Raw genomic sequence first — 20,560 nt, forward strand, 5'->3', positions numbered from 1 at the left:
ATCTTATTTCCTGTTATAACCTGAGCCAGTGGGAGCATATATATATTGAAAAGAAGGGGTCCTAGGATTGAACCTTGGGGTACCCCACATGTGACCTTTGACCTCTCTGATGAGAAGTTTCCGATTGAAACAAAGAAATCCCTGTTCTTTATGTAAGATTCAAAAAAAGGTATCCTGTTGTCTTCAGGTACTTTAGTTTCCTATCAACAGCCCAGAGTCATGCTTCTTCTCTCACACTTTTCTATCTCTGGAGTCTTCTTCTCCTCCCCAGCAGCTCCATCTTTAACATCCCTTGCCCAGTATATCCACTGACCTTCCTCTGAACATGTCTAAACCACCTCAGCCTTGCCTCGCTAACTTTGTCTCAAAACCTGAGCTCTCCCTCAGAAATACTCCTTTCTAATCCGGTCCTTCATGCTCACTCCCAACAGAATAACTCCTTCTGACTATTAATTTTCATTCATCGCATTCATTATTAAACATGTTATATCTAAGAAACCACTGATTTTTTTTCCTTCTATTTGTAGATTTTTAAATCATATTTTGTCAGGTCTAAACATGAATATAGGTACATTTAGGTCAACAAATAAAAAGACTTGACCTCGACAGTTTGAACAGAAACCATTAAACACATACTATACACATAATGAAAAGAGAGAAAATGAATGTCTGGCTTTCTGTGTGAAAAAAATATGAAAGATGAAAGGAGGAGATGATTGAGGCTGGGGACAAATCAATTGTTTTCATGTTGAGAGGAGAAACCTTTGAACTGAGTCAGAAGACAGAAAAAAAAAAGAGAGAGAAATTGAAACGATAGAGAATTGATTTCTCCCTCCTGTCGAGGCGAGCAGGAAGATGAGCGTCCCCCAAAAGGTTCTGTTCAAAATATGTAGATGAAAAAGGAAGGCGTGGAGAGGAAGATTAAGACAAGCAGCCGATGGAGCCCAGTGGTGATGGAGTGTGATGTGTGTGCTTGTCACACACGTGTTTCAAGTGGAACTCACGAAGAAATATCCAATTAATGCCTGTCTGGACTGATTTACTGGCTCCTTCATCAGCTGCACTTCACTATAATCAGAATTTAGTTCCAAATTTTAATATTTTTACCCACATTTTGAGCTGAAAGCTGTAAAACCCAAAGGAAACATACCTCTTGGCTTGTAACTTCCCAAAAACTTGTTCAACAAAATTTCTCTTCAAACAGGAGTTTGACAGTAATGTCTGTCAGCTGATAAACCTGGACGACCATTTGCCAATTAAAAGGTTTAATATTTTACCAAACTCAGATTTCCCAACTCATCTCAGTAGACTCTTTCCATCATATCTTCCAACAGAGTACAAAAGGTTCAGTGTATAAATGCAAATAAATGGTTTTAAAATCAAATGGTTGACAAGCATGCCTTGGTCTTTGAATGAATATAGTTGTGTTGCTAAATATTAGTCAGGAGAGCTATTTTGCTTTTATAAATTATGAATCAATTAGCCCCAAACTCAAACTATTATAAAATCTGTTTATTTGCAGTCATAAGAGAGTGTGCAAATCATAAACACTGCCATTTGTTCAGGTTTCTAAAACTGAAGGGAGATTAAATGAGACTGATGTGATATTATTTTTTCTTTGTTATAAAACAAACCTGTGCAAACATGGTTCAAAAGTTGCTTTTAAATACAAAAAAACTATGATTCATATTTTGTATCACAAAAAATAAGCCTATGCTAAAGAGCTCATTGTTAAAAGTGTCACATTTTCTGTGTTTCTGCTTTAAATCAATCAAAAATCTGAAAAGATTTGCTTTGAGAATGTTGAAATTTGACAGTAGTAGCTCTACACTTGCTGCTCCCATTTTTGCCCTTTTATCCCCTACAATTAATAATGGAAGAGCCCAAACAATGCCCCCGAGCCCTGATGGGGGCATGCTGGCTTATATGGATTATTTTCTTCAAAAATAGCTTTCAGTCCAGACCCAGAGGAGGAAGTCTGTTTATTAGAGAGCTGCATGTTTGATCAATCTTTTTTTAGAAATTCCTCATTTTATATGGCAATAAACAAAATGGAAGAAATAATCTGAAAACGCACATTTCGTTCATGCTCTCTTTTCTATTTTTATTATCATCCACAACTGAAAATCTGTCAAACTCCACCCTTTGCCATTACATTTTGTTGCATTAGGCAGATACGTTTGTCAAAAAAACAAAAGATCAAGCTGGTGATTGTATGACACTGAACAGTAAGGTGGCATTGTTCTATTTTTCAAGGCTGCATGTTTGATTTTTGGGGAAATGCAGAGATGGTGTAACAAGCAGTAACTCTTCTCTCCAAGTACTAGCTCATGTACGACTCACCTTTGTAGTAGAAGAGACAGAAATCGGCCAAGACAAACCACTTCCTCTTCCAAAGGCGCATCCCAGAGCTGTCCTGCAGAGAGAAAAGGGGGACATGAGAGTGTAAGTAATAAAAAAAAAAAAAAAAACCTCATGAATAATAAGATGGAACAAATTGAAGCAGAAAACAAGAAGCACTGGACAGAGATCTTCAGTCAGAAACGAAAGTAGGTAGATGGGAATAATGAAAAAAAATTAGCAAGCAAATGCTGTTGGGAAATTCCACTAAAATAAGAAAAGTTCAGATGGACAAGATAAAGACAGTGAAGGCCAGTGAAGGCCAGAGAGAAGAAAAGAGTTCTTATTTGTCTGCTGGGTCACTGCACCTGACAGCTTTACCGCTTATTTTATCGTTTATGCTTTCGGGCTGAAAATAAAGCCATTTAAAGAGCACAGGGGACACAGAGGGGGAAATAATCCCCTCAAACAGCTCTAAATACTCATCCTTTGGCTAAATATGTATGAAGCTCCAGCCATGTAACACTGATGTGTGTGGGCAGATGAAAAGAAATAAAACAGTGTTCATTTGTTTGAGATAATGCTAACCTGTGTATGAAGTTGTTGTCAGAGTGTCTAACACTGAGTGTGTGTGGGTGTGTGCATTTTTACAGGATGCTCCCCAATGCATATGAACATTTTTCTAATGGTAAAATAGGTGTCTTGGGCCTTAGCTGTGTTTGTGTCTGTACCACTGTGTGTTACCACCTGATTATAGTCACCTTGAAGTAAAATCGCTCACAGATTGTAGTAAAGTCAGGCATCTTCCAGTGGGACGATGCCAACTAAAGTTATTTATGCAAACAGTTTCCAGTAATAGTCTGCCTGTGATCAACAGCAGGTGCTCTACGTATGAAGCCAAAGTAAAATAAATAAATCAGGGGAATAAAACTGTGCCACTGAAGGATGCTGGGAGAATGCGAACCCAACAGCAGCTGTTTTTGGGAGAGGCAGAAAACACTACTCGTGTTCAATAAATTCTCATTAGGTCGCAAATAAAAGGCTTAACTACCCAAAATACACTTTCCGAAAATAAAAAGTTTTTAAAAAGGCTTCAGGTTAACAATAACCCTTTTAGGGCATTTTAGAGTGAACTAATTACTAGGACAACAAGTGTTGGCTCAGTCGGTCACAGTGGGTATTAATTTACAGCATGGTTAAAATCACAGGGAGGGAAGGGACAGGGGGGAAAGTCTTAAGACACCTCACAATTCAATTTTATTACAATTCAGAGGGCTGGGGTGCAATAATAAAACAATTATTGATGTAGTTCAATGATCTTAATGCATTCCCTCCTCTTGGCTCTACTTAAAAGTTTTATTGCAAAGTATTTGTATACTTCCAATTGATTTACTTCCAGTCTTATATCTCGGATAGTCATCTTGTGCATGTGTTATATGCATGCCATAGTCAGGGCTCTGCATCTCTACAATCTATCCAGGGTCTTTGGTGTTCATAGAATCATTCATGTCTGTGACACGATACATCTAAAAATCTATCCCTAGAAAGGCAGAGTTTGATCCCCCTAATTAAAACTTGGACCCCATAAAAAAGGTAAAAACAACAGGTTGGGGTGGTTGAATTTCTATATTCTATATTACATATAAATATATATTTTACTATTTGACCATGACTGTAGTTTAAAAGGTTAAAATGCTTTTTTGCTGGGCTGAAATTAGCACATTTGTCATTTTGTTCTTGTTTCTTTACTCATACAGCTATCACATATCAAAGAAATGTTTGAAATTAAATGTTTTTTTTTACAAATGAAATTACACAAAACCACAAACAACATCCAGAACTTAAAGGAAACACCTAGATCTACTGTATATTGTGTATTGACATTCTGTGCACAAATACTAAAACATAATTCTTAAAAAAGGATATGAATCATACAAAACCTAATTAAAAATCATCAATTTTAAATACTCAGAACATATGGTTATCCGTGTGTGTTAATCCTTTAATTTTTACCTGTTTGTACAGCCATCCTCGGACTACCACCGGTACATTGGGATTCCTCTTAATGGCTTGTTCTCTCTTCCCAAAGCTGTGAACCTTACTGCTGGACCGAGAGATCTGCAAACACACACAGAAGTAAAAAATAGATGGCTTTAATGGAAAACATGAGGACACAAAGTTCTTATTATTGGTAGCAAAAGCCTGATAGTGTAACTAAGGCCCCCTTTAAAATGGATGACAACCCATTTCTCTTTTACATGAACTACACAACCCATTTGGATTACATTCAATCTAGAAAATGTCCTTCAGTGTGAAGGCAGACAGGACACATGCTACGCTCTTAGAACTTGCCAAAATGTTTTATCCTGCTACTTTCCATATACTCAAAATGCCCCCCCTACACCCTCACTGTGCTTCATACATCAGAAGCAAATTCTCACAAACATCCTACCATGAACATCCATGATTGCACTACGCCTTCAGCTATGTGATAGATCACACCATGCTAACACAACACTGACAATGTGATGTGGTCATAGCCTAACCATGAGGCTAGTATGGTCAGTCTTGTTTCAAATTCTCAATGAACAAGACACACGAACACTGCTGCCCTGCTCCCTCTGCTACACACAGAACTCAGATAAGTTGCCGACACAACAACAAACCACCATGACCTCGTTAGGGAGGTTTTGCTTATGTTTAATCTCTATATCACTAGCAGCTTCTGTATCGAGGGCAGCAGAACTGCCAACAAGATCAGCCCAGTAAGCCTAGGGACTAAGGGGTTAAAATCCTCTATGTTCTATGACACTCTATCACACTTAATGAGCCCATTTGGTTCTTAATGCACCCCTGAAGACCTCACCAAGACCCTGCAAAGACCATCCTAACTAATTTTTATGTTGTAGTATGCTTATCATCCTGTGTGACGAAGTGTCTAATGACACTCACAGTGAGATTGCATCCCATTTTAAAAGTATAAATTACACATGAACAGACATTAACTATGAAAGGTTTGCATTTATTCTCAGTTTGAATGTTTTTTTTCATCAGAATGCTGTTCAATTTGCAAAGCAAGTCTGAGTTTCTCACAGAGGCAAAGTTTTGCAAAAAGTTGCAGCCTTTTATCATCTATTTGTTTGGCAACTGGTTCTGTTCATCTGACCAACAGCGCCCGGTATATTTTAAAGAAAAATATCATCTCAGTTTATCTAATGTGTGCTTAAAAAGGCTTAGATTAAAAGTGCGACAGTTGTCTGGGTCACAGTGGCTTATATTTGGAAATAGGCTGCTTGCACCTCATCAGAGCACTCAATCTTACTTATAGCAGCACTAAACGGGCCTTCGCATGCCCCATCATTATCTCCTTTTTTAACTACCTCTCATTTTCTGCCCCAGTTGTTACCTGATTATAGCCATTATATGATGAGAGACAATTTTCTACCTGATCTCAGTGACAGTGACAGCCGACGTTTCCATACCATTTGTCAGGTCACAAAACCTCCATCGATTGGCAAACAGGGGGGATAAAAAGTGGGATTGTGATCTGGAGGTCAATGCTTTGGCTGCCAGTTTAGAGCTGTTTAACACTCCCGTGGCATTTGGGTCAAATTAACCCAAAGTTAAAAGGGCTTTTCTACCTATCTTCGGCTTGCTCTCTTTTCAGGGTTTCAGGAGGGCTAAAAAGGTCTGAATGCTAAACCTACACACCTAAAACAAATGAGTTCATAACTTTCAGGAGACTTCACTATCTGCAGGAAAACACTGTGGTGATGACAATGTAGCCGTCTTTGTGTGTTAGAAGCTGTGAAAACTAATGAACCCAGCATTATTTGTACGAAAGTTAAAAAAAAAGACTGTGACTTTATAGTGCAAAATGGACAAACATTCTCTATATTCAAAAAATAATGTGTGCATATCGAAACGTCCAGAGACAAAAATTTATGCATCCTTGCTAACCAAATTTCCCTTGATAATCACCATGTCTGTACAGCTGTAACAGCTCAGGTGAGAATACAGTGATATAGTATTCAGATGTTAAGCTTTTAAACTTCTAAAGCAAGACAATAATTTCTTTAATTATTTCCTTCTTACATATCAAAAACAACAATCAAGCCTGTGCAGGGTAAAGAAAAGCCAGTTCTGGATCACAACAAATGATGGTATTTCATTTACAATAAAGAGTTTGTAAAGAACAAGAATTAAATAAAGACTATTCTGTAGGACTGTTTATATAGTATGAGTATGACCCTTTAAATAAGGCACAACTTTATTCAAATCACATGCACCTTAATAACTGAAAGCGAACCTTCACAGTATCTGACTTGATTGTTCACTCACTAGACTGCAACACTTTATAACGTAAGGAAGCTGGAAGAAGCATGCAGAGAATCCACTTTGAAAAATGTTATTATAAATGTGGTGAAGTGATTCTGAAACTAAAGTAACAAAGTGGATTCTATGTGATTCAACATTTTTTTTTTCCCCTACATGCTTTGCATCATGCAACAAAACAATGTCACGCCACTTTCTTTTCTCTTTCCAACAGCCATGCCCCATTTTGGGTGAAAAAAAGAAGGCTTGCCTTAAAACCATTGCTATGCATTTTGCACATCATATTAAAACTTAAAATTATATTGTATTAGCTTTTCTAAGCAGAAAGAGGCAATAAAAAGAAAGATTTGACTCATCTGATTACTTTAATTGTGAAGGAGCTGTGGCTCTACTCCAAGCTATGCCCAGATGTCAGAGCTCCTCAACCTATCTCTAAGGCTGAGCCTGGCCACCTTACAAAAAAAACCTATTTCAGCTGCTTGTATCTGGGATCTGGTTCTTTTGGTCATGATCCATGTCTCATGACCAAAGGTGAGGGCAGGAATGTAGACAGACCAGTAAATCCTTCTCCTTCTTTATCATGACAGAAGCAATATCCTCACTATTGCAGATGAGACTGTAATTTGTTGCTCCATCTCCCGCTCCATCCTGCCATCACTCCTGAACCAGACTCTTAGGTACTTGAACTCCTTTTGCCTGAGGCAGAGACTCACCCCCGACCCGGAGGGGGCTTTCCACCTGTTTCCAGTTGAGAATCATGGCCTCAGACTTAGAGCTGACTTATCAATCCATATGTATGACTTCTTTTTCTCTATAACCTTGGTGATCTTTGATCGGCAGTGACATTAAATAAATGCTTGCCTAACTGGCCATAATATTTGAGCACTTAAAAGATTCAAAGCAATGCTGTATTCTTAATATTGTTTTCTATGAAAATACCTCAGTAGTTGCATTTACAGCCTGTCAAAAGGGGCAGGAGCATTGTACAGAGGCTAAGTACCCTGACAATGTCATCTTTCAGAGATATAAAATAGTTAAGTTCCTTTTGGACCACAAGGTAAACTCTGCTAATATCTCAGCTTTAAGAAGGTAGATATGAAACTAGGATTGACATGGAAAGTCCATCCTCTGGTGTTTGGTGGAACTAGTTGCAATATTTAAGAAAAAATGTTGTCACGTCTGTACTGTACGCAGCCTCGTCAGCTGAAGATTTATGTGTTCTATCACCTTCAAAGATGATTTTCTTATTACATAAGAGATATACTTTATACATGCCAGCAAACATACTAATATACTGTGCATAAAATCTCATTACATCACATTTGTATACCTTATAACGACTACCCTTCAACCATTATTTCATGTAAATAAATACATGAAAAGTCTCACAGGCGCAAACATCAACCGAGGCAGCCCCCTCAACTGATATAAGAAAACTTTTGGTGTTATAGCTGCATATGTATGACCGTCTGGCAACAACACAGCTGGAAAACCGCAAAGACGCTAATTAGAGAGAAGCTGGTTGGCCAAGCATGATAGCAAGACACGGAGCGGCTCCATGATTGTCATACTGAACTGTAAATATCCAGTATGTGTACCTCTGCATGTTTGTCATTGCCTGTGTGTGTATGTGTGTGTGCGCGTGTGTGTATACAATGCGGTGGTCTATTTTTAGGCTGAGGGTAATTTTGTGGAACAGGCAGTAGTCCCGGCTGCACAGCAGCACTCTGTCTTGTAGGTGAGTGACTGAGAGTCAAAGAAGCTCCTTAATATGTGAGCAGCACACAATTAGACAGCATTAAAGCCAAGAGAGTCCGTCCCAAGACCAGAGGGCTGCCACTTCAAGTCCCTCGACAGATAAGAATTATCCGGAAGGGTAAAGTAATTAAACAAGAGTAATGCCTTCCCCTCCCTTTAGAAATCTGACCGTGATGCACTTACATTAGTGGACACCTAATCATAGTCTCTATAAGTGACTTTAATCAGGAACTTGAGAGGTGGTTTCAAGAGTGGGTCTGGGTTTCTTTAATTTGCTAAAATGATTGACCAGCTAAATGATAAAACAAATCAAAAAAATGGTTACTTAAGTACTTGCCTTGGCAGTTTGGGTAAATAAATCATGCAAGCCTGCTTTACATTATTTGTTTTCAGATTTTAAATTAAACAATTTAATGCCTTTGTATCACTTTGAACTGAAAAATGTTTTGCTCTTAACTTTAAGTCTGAAAATGCAAGTGATCTCAGTTCCAGAGAAGTTAAACTTTGGCTAAAAGAAAATTTGGCTAAAGAAGAGGCTAAATGAGTCCATCTGCAACATTATGACAGCGTTAGTAAATTATAGTAGAAAAAACTACAGCAAGAGTTCAAAGCTGTTTTCAAAATTAAAGAAGTCAAACTTTTGTCTTGACCTGAGGACAATTATGCACTGCAAACATTTACTTCACGCTTTGTTTGAGCCACCTGAGAGTGAGAGGAATTAAAAAATAATTTATTGTACAAAATCAAAACCAAGCCATGTGAAGCTTATGAATGACTGCCTCAAACAGCAAAGTTTCTTTGTAAATTTGTTGTCTGTGTGGACAGGAGATACAAAGCTTTTCAGAAACTATGACCTAGAAGCCTATTCTGTGCAGGCCCATTATCACTTTATGCTCTAGAAGCCCAAACAAATATGGAGCCGTTTTTACTGTGTTTTCTTGGTCTGCCTCGTTTTATCTCAATCTTGTCGCTCTTCAACTTTAATCATGCGCTGAAATGGTCAATAACTGAGAGGAAGCAATGAACGGTATTTATACTTTCTCTGTATTATGATATCTCATTAAAGTGGACATTGTCACCACGTAGGGACATGCCATGGGCATTTCAGTGTTTTTGTTAGAATGTGTGGAAAGAGAAACAGAAACAAAAATCTAACATGGTGTTCCAGACCCAAATGCAGACGGACAAGGTGGAACCAGACTTTTACAATCAACATAAGTCGGTAGGTTTAAGATTACCAAGATAATTTAAAGTTAAATAGCAAAGTGAAAAAAAACATTTATAGTTATTTTGAAATCTGATATTTTAAGTACAAAAAGGTTTACAGCAGGTTTTAACCAGTTTTTCATTTGTCACTGTATTTAACTGTTTAAAATTAAATGTTGGCATTAAACAAGTTAAATGAGCAAATGTCAATTACGTTTTTAAATTATTTCTTTACAAATTAATAAAGAAACTAAAATTAAAGCTCTGATGTAAATCAAGACTTTACCTCATCTCTGTTTCACGAGCCCGAGGCTTATCATTTGTTGTGGCATTTAGTTTTAAAATCTGAAAGCAGCCATTAAAAAGCTGAGCTATTTTTAGGTGGTAAGACAGGAACTGATGAGGCTCTGTTTCATGACACGAAGCAGGGACCCCACAGAAACTCTGAAATGACACTCATTTGGATAAATCCCAATGACACTGTCAGACTGGTTAAGAAAACAACATCTCTAAACATGCATCAAGAAACCGAGAAGACAAGTGCTGAAAAGGGAATTGTGACACATTACTCTCAGGGGGAAAAGGGTAATTTCTGTCTCAGTGCACCCTCTGATGTTTTGTCAGAGGAGGAATGGATATGACTTATTCAAACTGTGGATTCATTTCATGTTGGCGCTGCTCTGTGTAAAAAGAGAAACCGAATGATTCATCTTTTCACGGAGACAAGCCTTTTCTTAAGAGCTGTTCTTGTCAGTATGAGAATTCTGAGTTATTTCGCTGCTGTTTGATGACAGGGGTGATGGGCCAGAGCACCTGGGAGCGGCTGCGAGCCTCAAAAACACCAAGCCTGGAAACGGTGATAGGGTGTCGTGATGGATGTCCTGTCATTTTTACGCCAAACTTGATGACGCGTGTTCAATCTTGGCCCAGCGGCACCTGTTGATGGAGCAGGATTTCTTGCAGCTGTGGAGCTGTGTGAACGTATGTGTGTGAGAGGGAGTAGAAGGAAGAGCAAGCTATAGACTGAAAGAAAGAAAAAGCCACAGAGCCATCTGTACTTTGCAAAGGTCTGATGGCTCAGTGCCTATACAGTATGTGATCTGAATTGGATACCGCTAATTGGAATTCATCAGCACTGACACAAATTGCTTGAGCAAAATCAGTCATTTTTGCAGCAAATTGTCTGAGAGCACTACAGCTTGAAGGGCAACAGGAAACAAGTTAAAGAAAAGAAAGAAAAGCAGAGCCTCCATAACAAATACAATAGAGTCTTATCGTTCTGTTTCTATCAGTGTGGACTGATACTATTATATGAATGCAAAGTTTTAGAATATTTTGCATAAAACCCTTAAAGGTGAATGTAGCCTAAAGTAGGTAATAATACAAAAATAGATAAGAAAAAGAAAAACTAAAACTAATCTGGTCTATTTCTCTCCCACTTGCTGACAACCTCCATCTTTATCTCAGCCTGACCCTCATGTTCAGGCATGGAATAAGTCCAATCAATCATCGTCATTCAGATGGAGCTGTAACAGTCTGTGGGTGAAAATTTCTATGTTTATCTAAACATTCTCAGGTGAGTGGCGCCGGTCACACCCTGACCATGTCAACAGAAATCCCCACAACAACACTTCCCCTGTCAGCAGTAGCAGGGCTGGGCAAAATTCAAACCATCATCACCAAACTCAATTTTCACATACATGAAATATAATTTTTAATAAGTGGACATTTATGTGCATGTGTATTTCCTGCTTTTATGTTTGCTATGTAGTCATGTGCTCACTTATTGACTTTACAACAAATGGTTGCAATAGTGCGCCTCTTAAGCATATTTTATAGAGAACGACAAACACCTAATGCTTGTGACTGCAATGGAAAATAAATAAACAGTGCACGGTATTTGCAAGGCCTTCAGATGGCTAATAAAAAATACATTTGCCTCTTTATTACATGTGATAGAGCGTAAAAGGTTCAAAAAGGTTTTGAGAATGGACAAAACGTCCATAGAAAGGTTGTGGTGGTTATCGTCATGGTGGCAGCACGTCACGGTTCTGGGTACAGCGTCGGGGAAGAGTGGTGGCACAGTATCCATGATGTGGGCCTGCATGCACTAGAGTGGCTTGACTGTTGAGAATTGGAAGCAAACTGAACACACTGGCCTCATGCCTAAGCTGTGACTGTGATCACGATAAGATCACGAAATTAACCTAGCACAGACATAACACCTGTGGAGGTAGTGTGGTGCAATCTGAGGGGGATCCTGCCATGGGGTGTGGTGACGGTGCAGGACAGCATCTCTGGGATGCAGAAAATAGTAGGAAAAGTTTGCTTAGTACAAAAAGTGCAGCAGGGAGATTTTCCAAGTTTGCAGCAAGCCCGATACATTCAGCCAGGTCATGGAGGTTATGGATAGTGTAGCGGGGTCATCATCCTATGTGAAGGGGGTTTAAATAAATGATTCAGTCAAACAGCTCAATGACTTCTCTCTTCGCTTCTTCTCTCATTTCTCCTTTCCACATTTCTGCTGCTATACGTGTGCATTCATGCAACAAGTTTTTTCCACAGAAAGTGATTTCAGCACAGGAGGGACATCATAACACTTTGTTTATTTTGACATTAGCACGGTTCAGAGTCATTGAGTCACATTTTTGTTGAAATATAAAAGAAAAAGCAAAATGATTAGTGACTTCACAGAGCTCTGTGTCAGAGCAAAGACTGAAGATTTTAACCTGTAACACTCCTCAAAGGCTAAGCAGTGTGCGGTGAGCCATCCACTGATTTACACAGCTCCACTGTGAACGTAACATCAGCATTGTGTTTAATTAGGTGAATATAATACAGCACAATGCTGCTGTTCTGTGTCTGATAGCACATTATAGCTGACAGTGACCACAGCCACAGTCTAACAGATCTAAAACAAATAAAACAAACAGTATATCAGATAAACTAATCTATACAACATACTGTAATCCACTTTGATAAATAAAATCTCAACAAAACAGTCAATTTTATTAAGAGGGACACTAATAAACAGTTCAATAAAAGTTTTAGCTGAAAAAAGCAGTATTTTTCCAAGGATTGCTGTTTAATTATCTTTAACCAGCTGCAGCTGAGCAGACTTTAATTTTCTTTTTCTTCTTTTTATCACGGGACGTCCCCTCTGTTGCCTGTGTGAGGTCACCTCAGTTCAGTAGGAGGTTCTACATCAGGATCGATGGACTGCTCTTCAGACATACAAATGTATGTGGATACAAGAAGTCCAGACCACCTCTGAAAGTGATTTTAATGAAAATGTATTCAAAGCACACTGAGAGTTCAGACCTGCAATTAGTATTATCTGATCACAATAGGATAGCTAAAAATAATTTTAAACAACTTGTCTGAAGAACCTCTAAAAAGCTTTAAGTGGTGTAGGTAACTTAATGTCCAAAATGCACGGCTACTGTTTATCTATTTATTTGTTTATTTATATTGCTTATATTCTGGTATTTAAAAAAAGTACCCTTTAATAGATCAAGTTTAAGAGATCTAAAATAAGGAAATAAACTTTTGTTATTTATTTTTTTTATTATTTTGTGAATGTCTAGACATTGTTTGTTTTGTAGTGCTGCAGGAAATGCTTACGGCTGCTTTAAAGAACAGGGTAAACACATTTGATGTGTTTACCCTGTCTTTAAGTTCCCAAGAAACTAATTTTAGAGGATCTGAAGGCAACTGTAGAAAAAACGACCACTACTTTGTCAGTCAACAGAGCCCAAAGATTTGGTGGGTAGTGTCAGTACTAAACGCTCCATTAGATGCTTTTTCTTGATGCCCTGATTGGTTGACTCTGTTTTGGTAACAAATGGGAGGACCTAGTCAATATCAAACAGGCGATCTTTATGTTATAGCTGACTAGTGCAAGAAACTAACAAGTAACACACAAACCCAAGCACAAGCACACACTAACCTTTGGGGCAGAAGTGGTGTCCACAGTGGAGGAGGTAATGGCAGTGGAGGCTTCGCTCACATTGGTGCTGGAAAGCTGCTCTGCTGTGGGTTTGGACATTATGCGAGCACCCTGCGGCCTGCATACACACACACAGAAACACATGTAACACAGTCAATACATATTGGTGTGTTCAGGAGATAATAAAGCAAACAAGAGCAAAAAATGACCCTAAGCGGGGCCAGCTGAGGTCTTTGGATTATCACAGTTTGACCCTCAATATCCTTCAATGCAAACAAAAAAACTTCAAATAAATGAGTAAAACCAGTATTTTTCTCAATGGATTTTGAGACTGATTATTATGAAAGAAAATCAAGAAAGAAATATAAGGAAAAATATCAGTAAGTCATTATGTCTCCTGACCACTGGTCTTGTGTTATAATGGTTTACACAAAGTATCAAAGTTTCTGAAGTATTCATCTAAATTACTTAAAAATAGTTAGTCTGCAAGTAATTGTGTGTAAGACTGACAGACCACATCTTCCAATGAGCCAGGTGAATGAACTATAAAAACAGGATATCCTATAAACAAATAGCTTGAATAGTAGCTTTTGGTTTGATCTTTTTTCTTTTCTTTTCTTTTTACATTTTATCAAGGTCCACTTGTCTCACATGGCTGTCTAAGAACAGGAAGCTGACAAAGAGATTTGAAAATCTGAAAGTGCTAAAGGCAGCAGACTGTGTAATGCAGCTTTATAGCAGAAAATAATGCAGCACAACTCCTCATTTCAAATGCAAATGAGGTTCTGCAGAAGAATGTGGGTGACAAAAACAATATTTCAAAACAACATATCCAAGTCTGCTATTTTGAAGTAAACTTACCTACTTATATTTTTATATTGCATTGTTTCTTATAAGGAGCTTTTTTGAAGCCTCAAAGAACTACAAACTACAAAGATAGTCCTCTGGATCAACATGTAGTTAAGATTTCAAGTGTTATCTTTATGTGAGGTAACACAGTGATAGAGTATGCATACTTGTAATATTACAGAAAAGCATTCAAGACACTGATTCTATGATGATAACGCATTAAGATCTGCCACACTAAAATCTGAATAAGAAAATCATAAGAAGGAAAAAGGAAAAGAAAGAAAAATAATTTGAAGAGTAACAAAGAGCAAATAAGGTATTTGATATTGAAGCTTCATTTAGAAGCAATAAAGCAGTCTGAGGCCAAACCAGAGAATACAAACACGAGCTACATCATGTATTGTATGATAGAAAAAGACTTTGAATGAGTAAGTCTCAAAAGCATCTTCACACTGATGATCAAGCCTCTGAAACAAGCTCTACGATAGTCTAATGAGTCATTATCTGTGAGTCAAAACAGGAAACAGAAGAAAACATCCACACTAATGGCTAACCAACCCTACTTTTGATACTGAAACAAGCATAAGATCAGATTTTATTTTCTCTTCAAGGGTTCGCCTACAGTTCTCTGCCTCTCAAGAGGTGCCTGCCAAACACAATGATTGATTTTTAAAGCTCACAGAGTTATCAAACCAAACTCACCTTCATCTATTCTGCTAACCTGCTACAATAAAATATGGTCAAACCTTCTTGTTGTTGTTTTATAAATCACTGTTTTCCTCTATGTTTTGGGGAGGTTGTGTATTAGGCTTGGAAAAATACAGGTATAATGTTTTTTAAAAAGATACAGGTTACCACTCTGCCAGCTGCACAGTGTTAACTGTGCTTAGTCTTTCTCAAATATAAGTTTAGTGCTGTCTTTTCTTTTCTAAAAATATGCAGTGCCTAGTTTTTACTTCAACTTTTGCCCATCATTTGCACTTGCTAGCTGTTCCATCTCACCTTATTATGTGCACAAAGTTGTCCATCTAGATAACCAAGCGTGAGCAATTTGCTCTCTTTTTGCAGCAGATCTCAGTTGTCCTCACTGCACAATCTAAAATGACCTTCTGTCACAAACACAGCAGACACAAAAATGACAGAATGAGAAAATGTTTCCTCAAAGACCTCAAGGTATTAATTAATGAAGTAAAGAGTCACTCCTTAAAGCTTCATGAACAACATCTAGCTCTATCAAGGAAGAATCACATTCAGGGAGGCATTTCTGAATCAATATGTGACAGTTTGTGCTTTCTTGACAATCACTGCATCCTCTTGTTCACACATAATAAATTAAAAAATGGATTCTTAGGAATAAGGAATGTTTGCTGTACTCTCAGAGCCTTAAGCCCTGGTAGTAACGTAATTAAATGTGGCCAGTTTTTCTTCCAAATGCATGCGCAATATTTCATTTAAATGTGGAAAAAATGTGTTAGTGCAGAGAGACGTTATGTGGTTTGTAGCACAGTTTGAGGTGCAGATCACCCTTTATGAGGGCTTTGAGAATTAAATGGATGCAAAATCTGTTTTACTCCAAAATAAAAAATAATTTAGTGAATATGAGCACAAGCACTTATATTTCCACATATACTATATATATTCTAATAACCAGGAATGAAAACATGAGTATCATATCTAGAGGCTTATTTGTTTTGTAGTAAAAAAAAAAAACCAACAACATATTTTTAAATGAATCAAACAACACAATCTACTAAGCCATAAATCCCCCAAACATAATCAGCTGCACTTTATTTCTATGCATGGCACAATCCCTGTCATTATGGCTTCTGTGTGTTTTAGTGAAACATGAGACTTTTTAGGTTTTCTTTTCATTTTTTTCCGATCAACATGCAGACACCAGGCCATGTATGTGTCTAAATCTTTCTAATTAGTTTCAAACTGAAAAATAAATGGCTGTTTTATGCATCCATCCAGGAGAGATTTCAAGATAAATACCCAGGACTATATTTCTCTTTGACATGTACTCTTCAGTTATCCTCAGATGTATATGCGTTTTTATTTCTTTAAACAGATTTGCCAGCATGAGGGGACTTGGCCATGGCTAAAGCATTGTCTTATATGAAAAATACACTCTAAACTTGTCTGACTGAAAAATAGCTCTGAAATATAATTAAAAATGTTGTCAGTCTGCCTCAAAACCTGGAAACTCCTCACAATAATTCTCTTTATTAGCAGCTCCTATCTGCAGATACATAATGTAAATCTTTTACATGTGGTGTGGGTGGGATGAGAGAGAGGAAGACATTAATTCTGTTTTCAATCTGCTGACAATAGGTTTCAGGTAAGCTTTAGAGATAAAAAATAAAACTTAAATATGTTGCTTTTTTTTGTATCAAATTTAAAGTAAAATTCTTCACAAAAAAATTTCAATAGGATATTTTTTATGTAAAAGAGTATGTAATTTATGTTTAATGAGGAGTTTGTTTGTCACAACTGATAAAAACAAACTGGGCTTGAGGACCATTTTAATCTGAATGCTATTATTGTTTGTTGGTCTGTCAGAGTTAATGACAGTCATTTAATTTTATCATTACTGGAGTTTAGGCTTTAAGTGTGGCTCATTTTATAGGGTTTGTAGTCCTAAACAATTTCTTGGTGTGGTGCTGAGCTGAAAGACATCATTCAATAAGACACAGCAAAGTTTAAGATCAGACAATGAAATCTGCATGTAGTCTTAGTTACTGAATGACTCCAGTGCCTCAGGTTTGATTGAAGTGCTTAGCACAAGAGGCTGCTGATTGCAGTGGCTGAGGTGGAAAATAAAATTTGCTTAATTTATCTACTTACTATTCCCTAACAATTCTGACCTTTAAGCAACAATTATAGCTACACGAAGAAAGTCCAATAAAAGTTGCCTTACACATTTTCAAACTACGTTTTTGTGTCATACACTGGTAGATTTCTTGATATGCAGCATCAGTACTCAGATTAAAAACTATTCTTTGAAAATTAGAGGTTCTATGGATAAAAATGTGAATTAAAAGCATTGGCATTGGGTGTTGGAAAGGAGGTTCTGACCAATTGTTAATACTCAGATCCAGGAAGAGCAGTGTGCCTTTCATTCCAGTTGTGAACCAGATCTTCATCTTTGCAGGGTTACGAAGGGGGTCATTGGAGTTTGACTTTCCAGTCTACAGATGTTTTGTAGATCTGGAGATGGTTTATGACCTTGTTCCCCGAGGCATTCTGTGGTGGGCACTGCAGGAGTGCCTTTTGAGGGCTATCCTGTCTCTGTATAACCAAAGCAGGAGCTGTGTACTCATTTTTGCAAGGAGCTGGTTCTCCTAGCAGGTTGGACCATGCCAGGGCTGTCCCTTGTCTCCGATCTTGTTTGTGGTGTTCATGGACAGGATCTTGAGGTGCAGTCATGGGTAGGAAGGAGCCTGGTTTGGGAACCTTAGGGTCTTGTCTCTGTTTTTTGCGAATGATGTGCTCTTGGGTTACTGGTCTGTCTATGTTCCAACACTCACCTCTGGTCATGAGATGTGAATCATGAGCGAGATAAAGAAATCCCGGAGACAAGCAGATGAAATGAGCTTCCTTTGTAGAGTAGAGCCTTAAAGATAAAGTGAGGAGCTCTGTCATCTGGGAGGAGCTCGGAGTACAGCCGCTGCTCCTTCGCATCGAAAGGAGACAGTTGAAGTGGTTCAAGCATTTGATTAGGATGCCTACTGGACGCCTCCCTTTGGAGCTTTTCCGGGCATGTTCCACTGGGAAGAGACCTCCGGGCAGACCCAGAACCCATATTATGTAACCTCTCTGGCCTGGGAACGCCTTGGATACCCTAGGAGGAGCTGGAGAGTGTCACTGAAGAAAGGGGTGTCTGGGTTTCGCTCCTGGACCTGTTGCCTCTGCAACTAGACTATGTAAAAGTGCTAGAAAATAGATGCAAGGATGAAAAGCATCCAGAATTTTTAATGAGTAGAAAACAATGATGTACATCAGTAGTAATGAATGGAACATGACAATCTGAAGTAGGATGCTTCCATCGCACTGCAGAGAAAATGGAAACAGTGACACTGCTCTGTAATTTTGAAGTAAATCACTCCTAACAATCCTACTATATTTTATTAATGCATTGAATATTTCTTAACTCAAGTTTAATGAACTCAGCAACCTGCATTTGATTTGTTTGCTTGGTATGGACCAAAAACTTCACAGACTAAAGAGTAGCATCTTTCTATGACAACAGTATGTCTTCTAATGTTTGTTAAGGCCCCATCATACACTGAATGGCAATCCCCGCTACGCTCTCCATGACCTACACAACCTATTAGAACATGGTTGGATCACAACTAATTTGGAAAACCTCCATCAGTGTAAATCAGTGCTTTTAGTTCTCATCAAACACCTGCTGTTTTTTTGCATCCTTGTGACTCTCTCCGGCAGCCCCACCACGCTCTATACAGCAACACATTTCCACAACAATGCTACCACGAACACTTGTGATCCCAACATGCCCCAGGCATGATTCTCAAACTGTATAAAAACCATTTACTAGCTAGATAAAGATCCTCATTCACAGACCTGATCATGACACAGAATCACTCTGCTGCTGCAGCAACAAGAGAAACTTTTTCTGGAACTCATCCTTCCTCACCCACACATCTCCAACTTAAAAAAGTAACATTTAGTATTCAAAACAGAACTGAGCAAACACACTGACTAAATGTACCAGAACAGAGTTTTTGATAATGTAACATTTTGATTATTAGCACGGAGAGAATGGACAAATTATTGTATCCCTGGGATGAAAGCTTTCCAACAACTCACTTGGAGCACTGCCAGCACAGTGTGGGCATGATGGAGTCACAAATTTGTGGCCTGTCAACCAAGCCATGCTGGTGCACATGGTGCACTCCAAGTCATGGATTTGCTGTCCTCTCTACCACCAACACTTCATCTTGCTCCACTCAGGACCCTCCCTTACAAAAAAATCCCACGAAATTTACATATTTTCACATGTGATTCCCATTTTCCACATGTGGAAATGTGGGAATCACTGTGATTCGCATGTGATTCCCATGTGATCACATGTGAACACATGTGAAAGTCACATGTGATTTTCATGGGATTTTTTTGTAAGGGCTAATACGCTGCTACCACACTAATAAACCACCACAACTTCACTACAGACATTTTGTGCTTGCTCACTCTATCATGTGTATTGGGGAGCCCACTACATTCTCATGGCACACTTGGAGACCTCATCAAGACCCTACAAAGACTATTCACATTCTTGATGGTTTTTTACATCATTGCATTTTATCTGATATGAAGGAAACCCAAGGAAACAAAAAGTTACCATTTTCATCAACTTTGGTTAAATAACTTTTTCTGTCGTGCTTTCCCAATGGGAGGCTCTTACCTACTTGCTTTGCTAAATCCAGGAAGTCAGCCTTTCTTTGACCAGGTTGTGTATTTACTCTGCTCACTGTCAGGTGTTATTATAATAAGAGAATCAATGTTTTATACTTTACCTGTCAATGTGCATAATATTATGGCTGGTTTGTGCACATTGTGATCTAATTAAATATTAATGTGTTGCAGAAAAGATGACTGCACAATGATACCATTCTTATGCTGACTACCAAGTGAATCACATACAGAGCCCAACACCTTGAGATCCAGTCACTGGCATTCCATTTTTTGTTTAGATTAGTCATCATAAGTGGTTCAAAATATTACAACAAGTGGTTCTAATGAGTTGCCTCTAGACTAAGCAGGTTTTTAAAAACTCATGAGAATAATAAAAAAGAAAGGATATTCTGCCACTCCTAATTTAATTTTTAACCACTTTTGATTTTCTGTCTCTTCTGCTTTTCCCGACTTCACTAAAGTGCAGCTCTAAATCACAGGCGAGTGCTCTACAGTTAATTCTGACAGTGGAAAGGATGTGGTGCTAGGATGTGACATAATGGGGAAATAAGTTCCGAAAAATCAACTCATCCACCCAAAATGACCAAACTCTAAGCCAATTCTTTGAAGTAACATCAAAAGCTGAAAGTTCAAATGTAAACCATAACTCCAGAATGACCAGTCCATCATTAAAATACACGATGC

At 38.1% G+C, this 20,560-nt stretch overlaps 1 protein-coding gene across 10 annotated transcripts in view; it reads right to left on the reverse strand.

The window, feature by feature from the left end:
- The window catches only part of LOC108245729 (pleckstrin homology domain-containing family A member 7), a 165,729-nt gene that overhangs the window by 48,395 nt on the left and 96,774 nt on the right, over positions 1 to 20,560 (reverse strand). For all 10 annotated transcript variants that reach the window (XM_017432859.3, XM_017432861.3, XM_017432863.3 and 7 more), the window contains 3 exons: positions 13,589 to 13,706; positions 4,354 to 4,458; positions 2,344 to 2,416 (listed from right to left, as the gene is read on the reverse strand). In XM_017432859.3, coding sequence (XP_017288348.1) covers positions 2,344 to 2,416; positions 4,354 to 4,458; positions 13,589 to 13,706 — 296 coding nt within the window. The remainder of the gene's footprint in view (positions 1 to 2,343; positions 2,417 to 4,353; positions 4,459 to 13,588; positions 13,707 to 20,560) is intronic.

This window comes from Kryptolebias marmoratus, linkage group LG11, assembly GCF_001649575.2.
Source record: "Kryptolebias marmoratus isolate JLee-2015 linkage group LG11, ASM164957v2, whole genome shotgun sequence".
Taxonomy (NCBI): domain Eukaryota; kingdom Metazoa; phylum Chordata; class Actinopteri; order Cyprinodontiformes; family Rivulidae; genus Kryptolebias; species Kryptolebias marmoratus.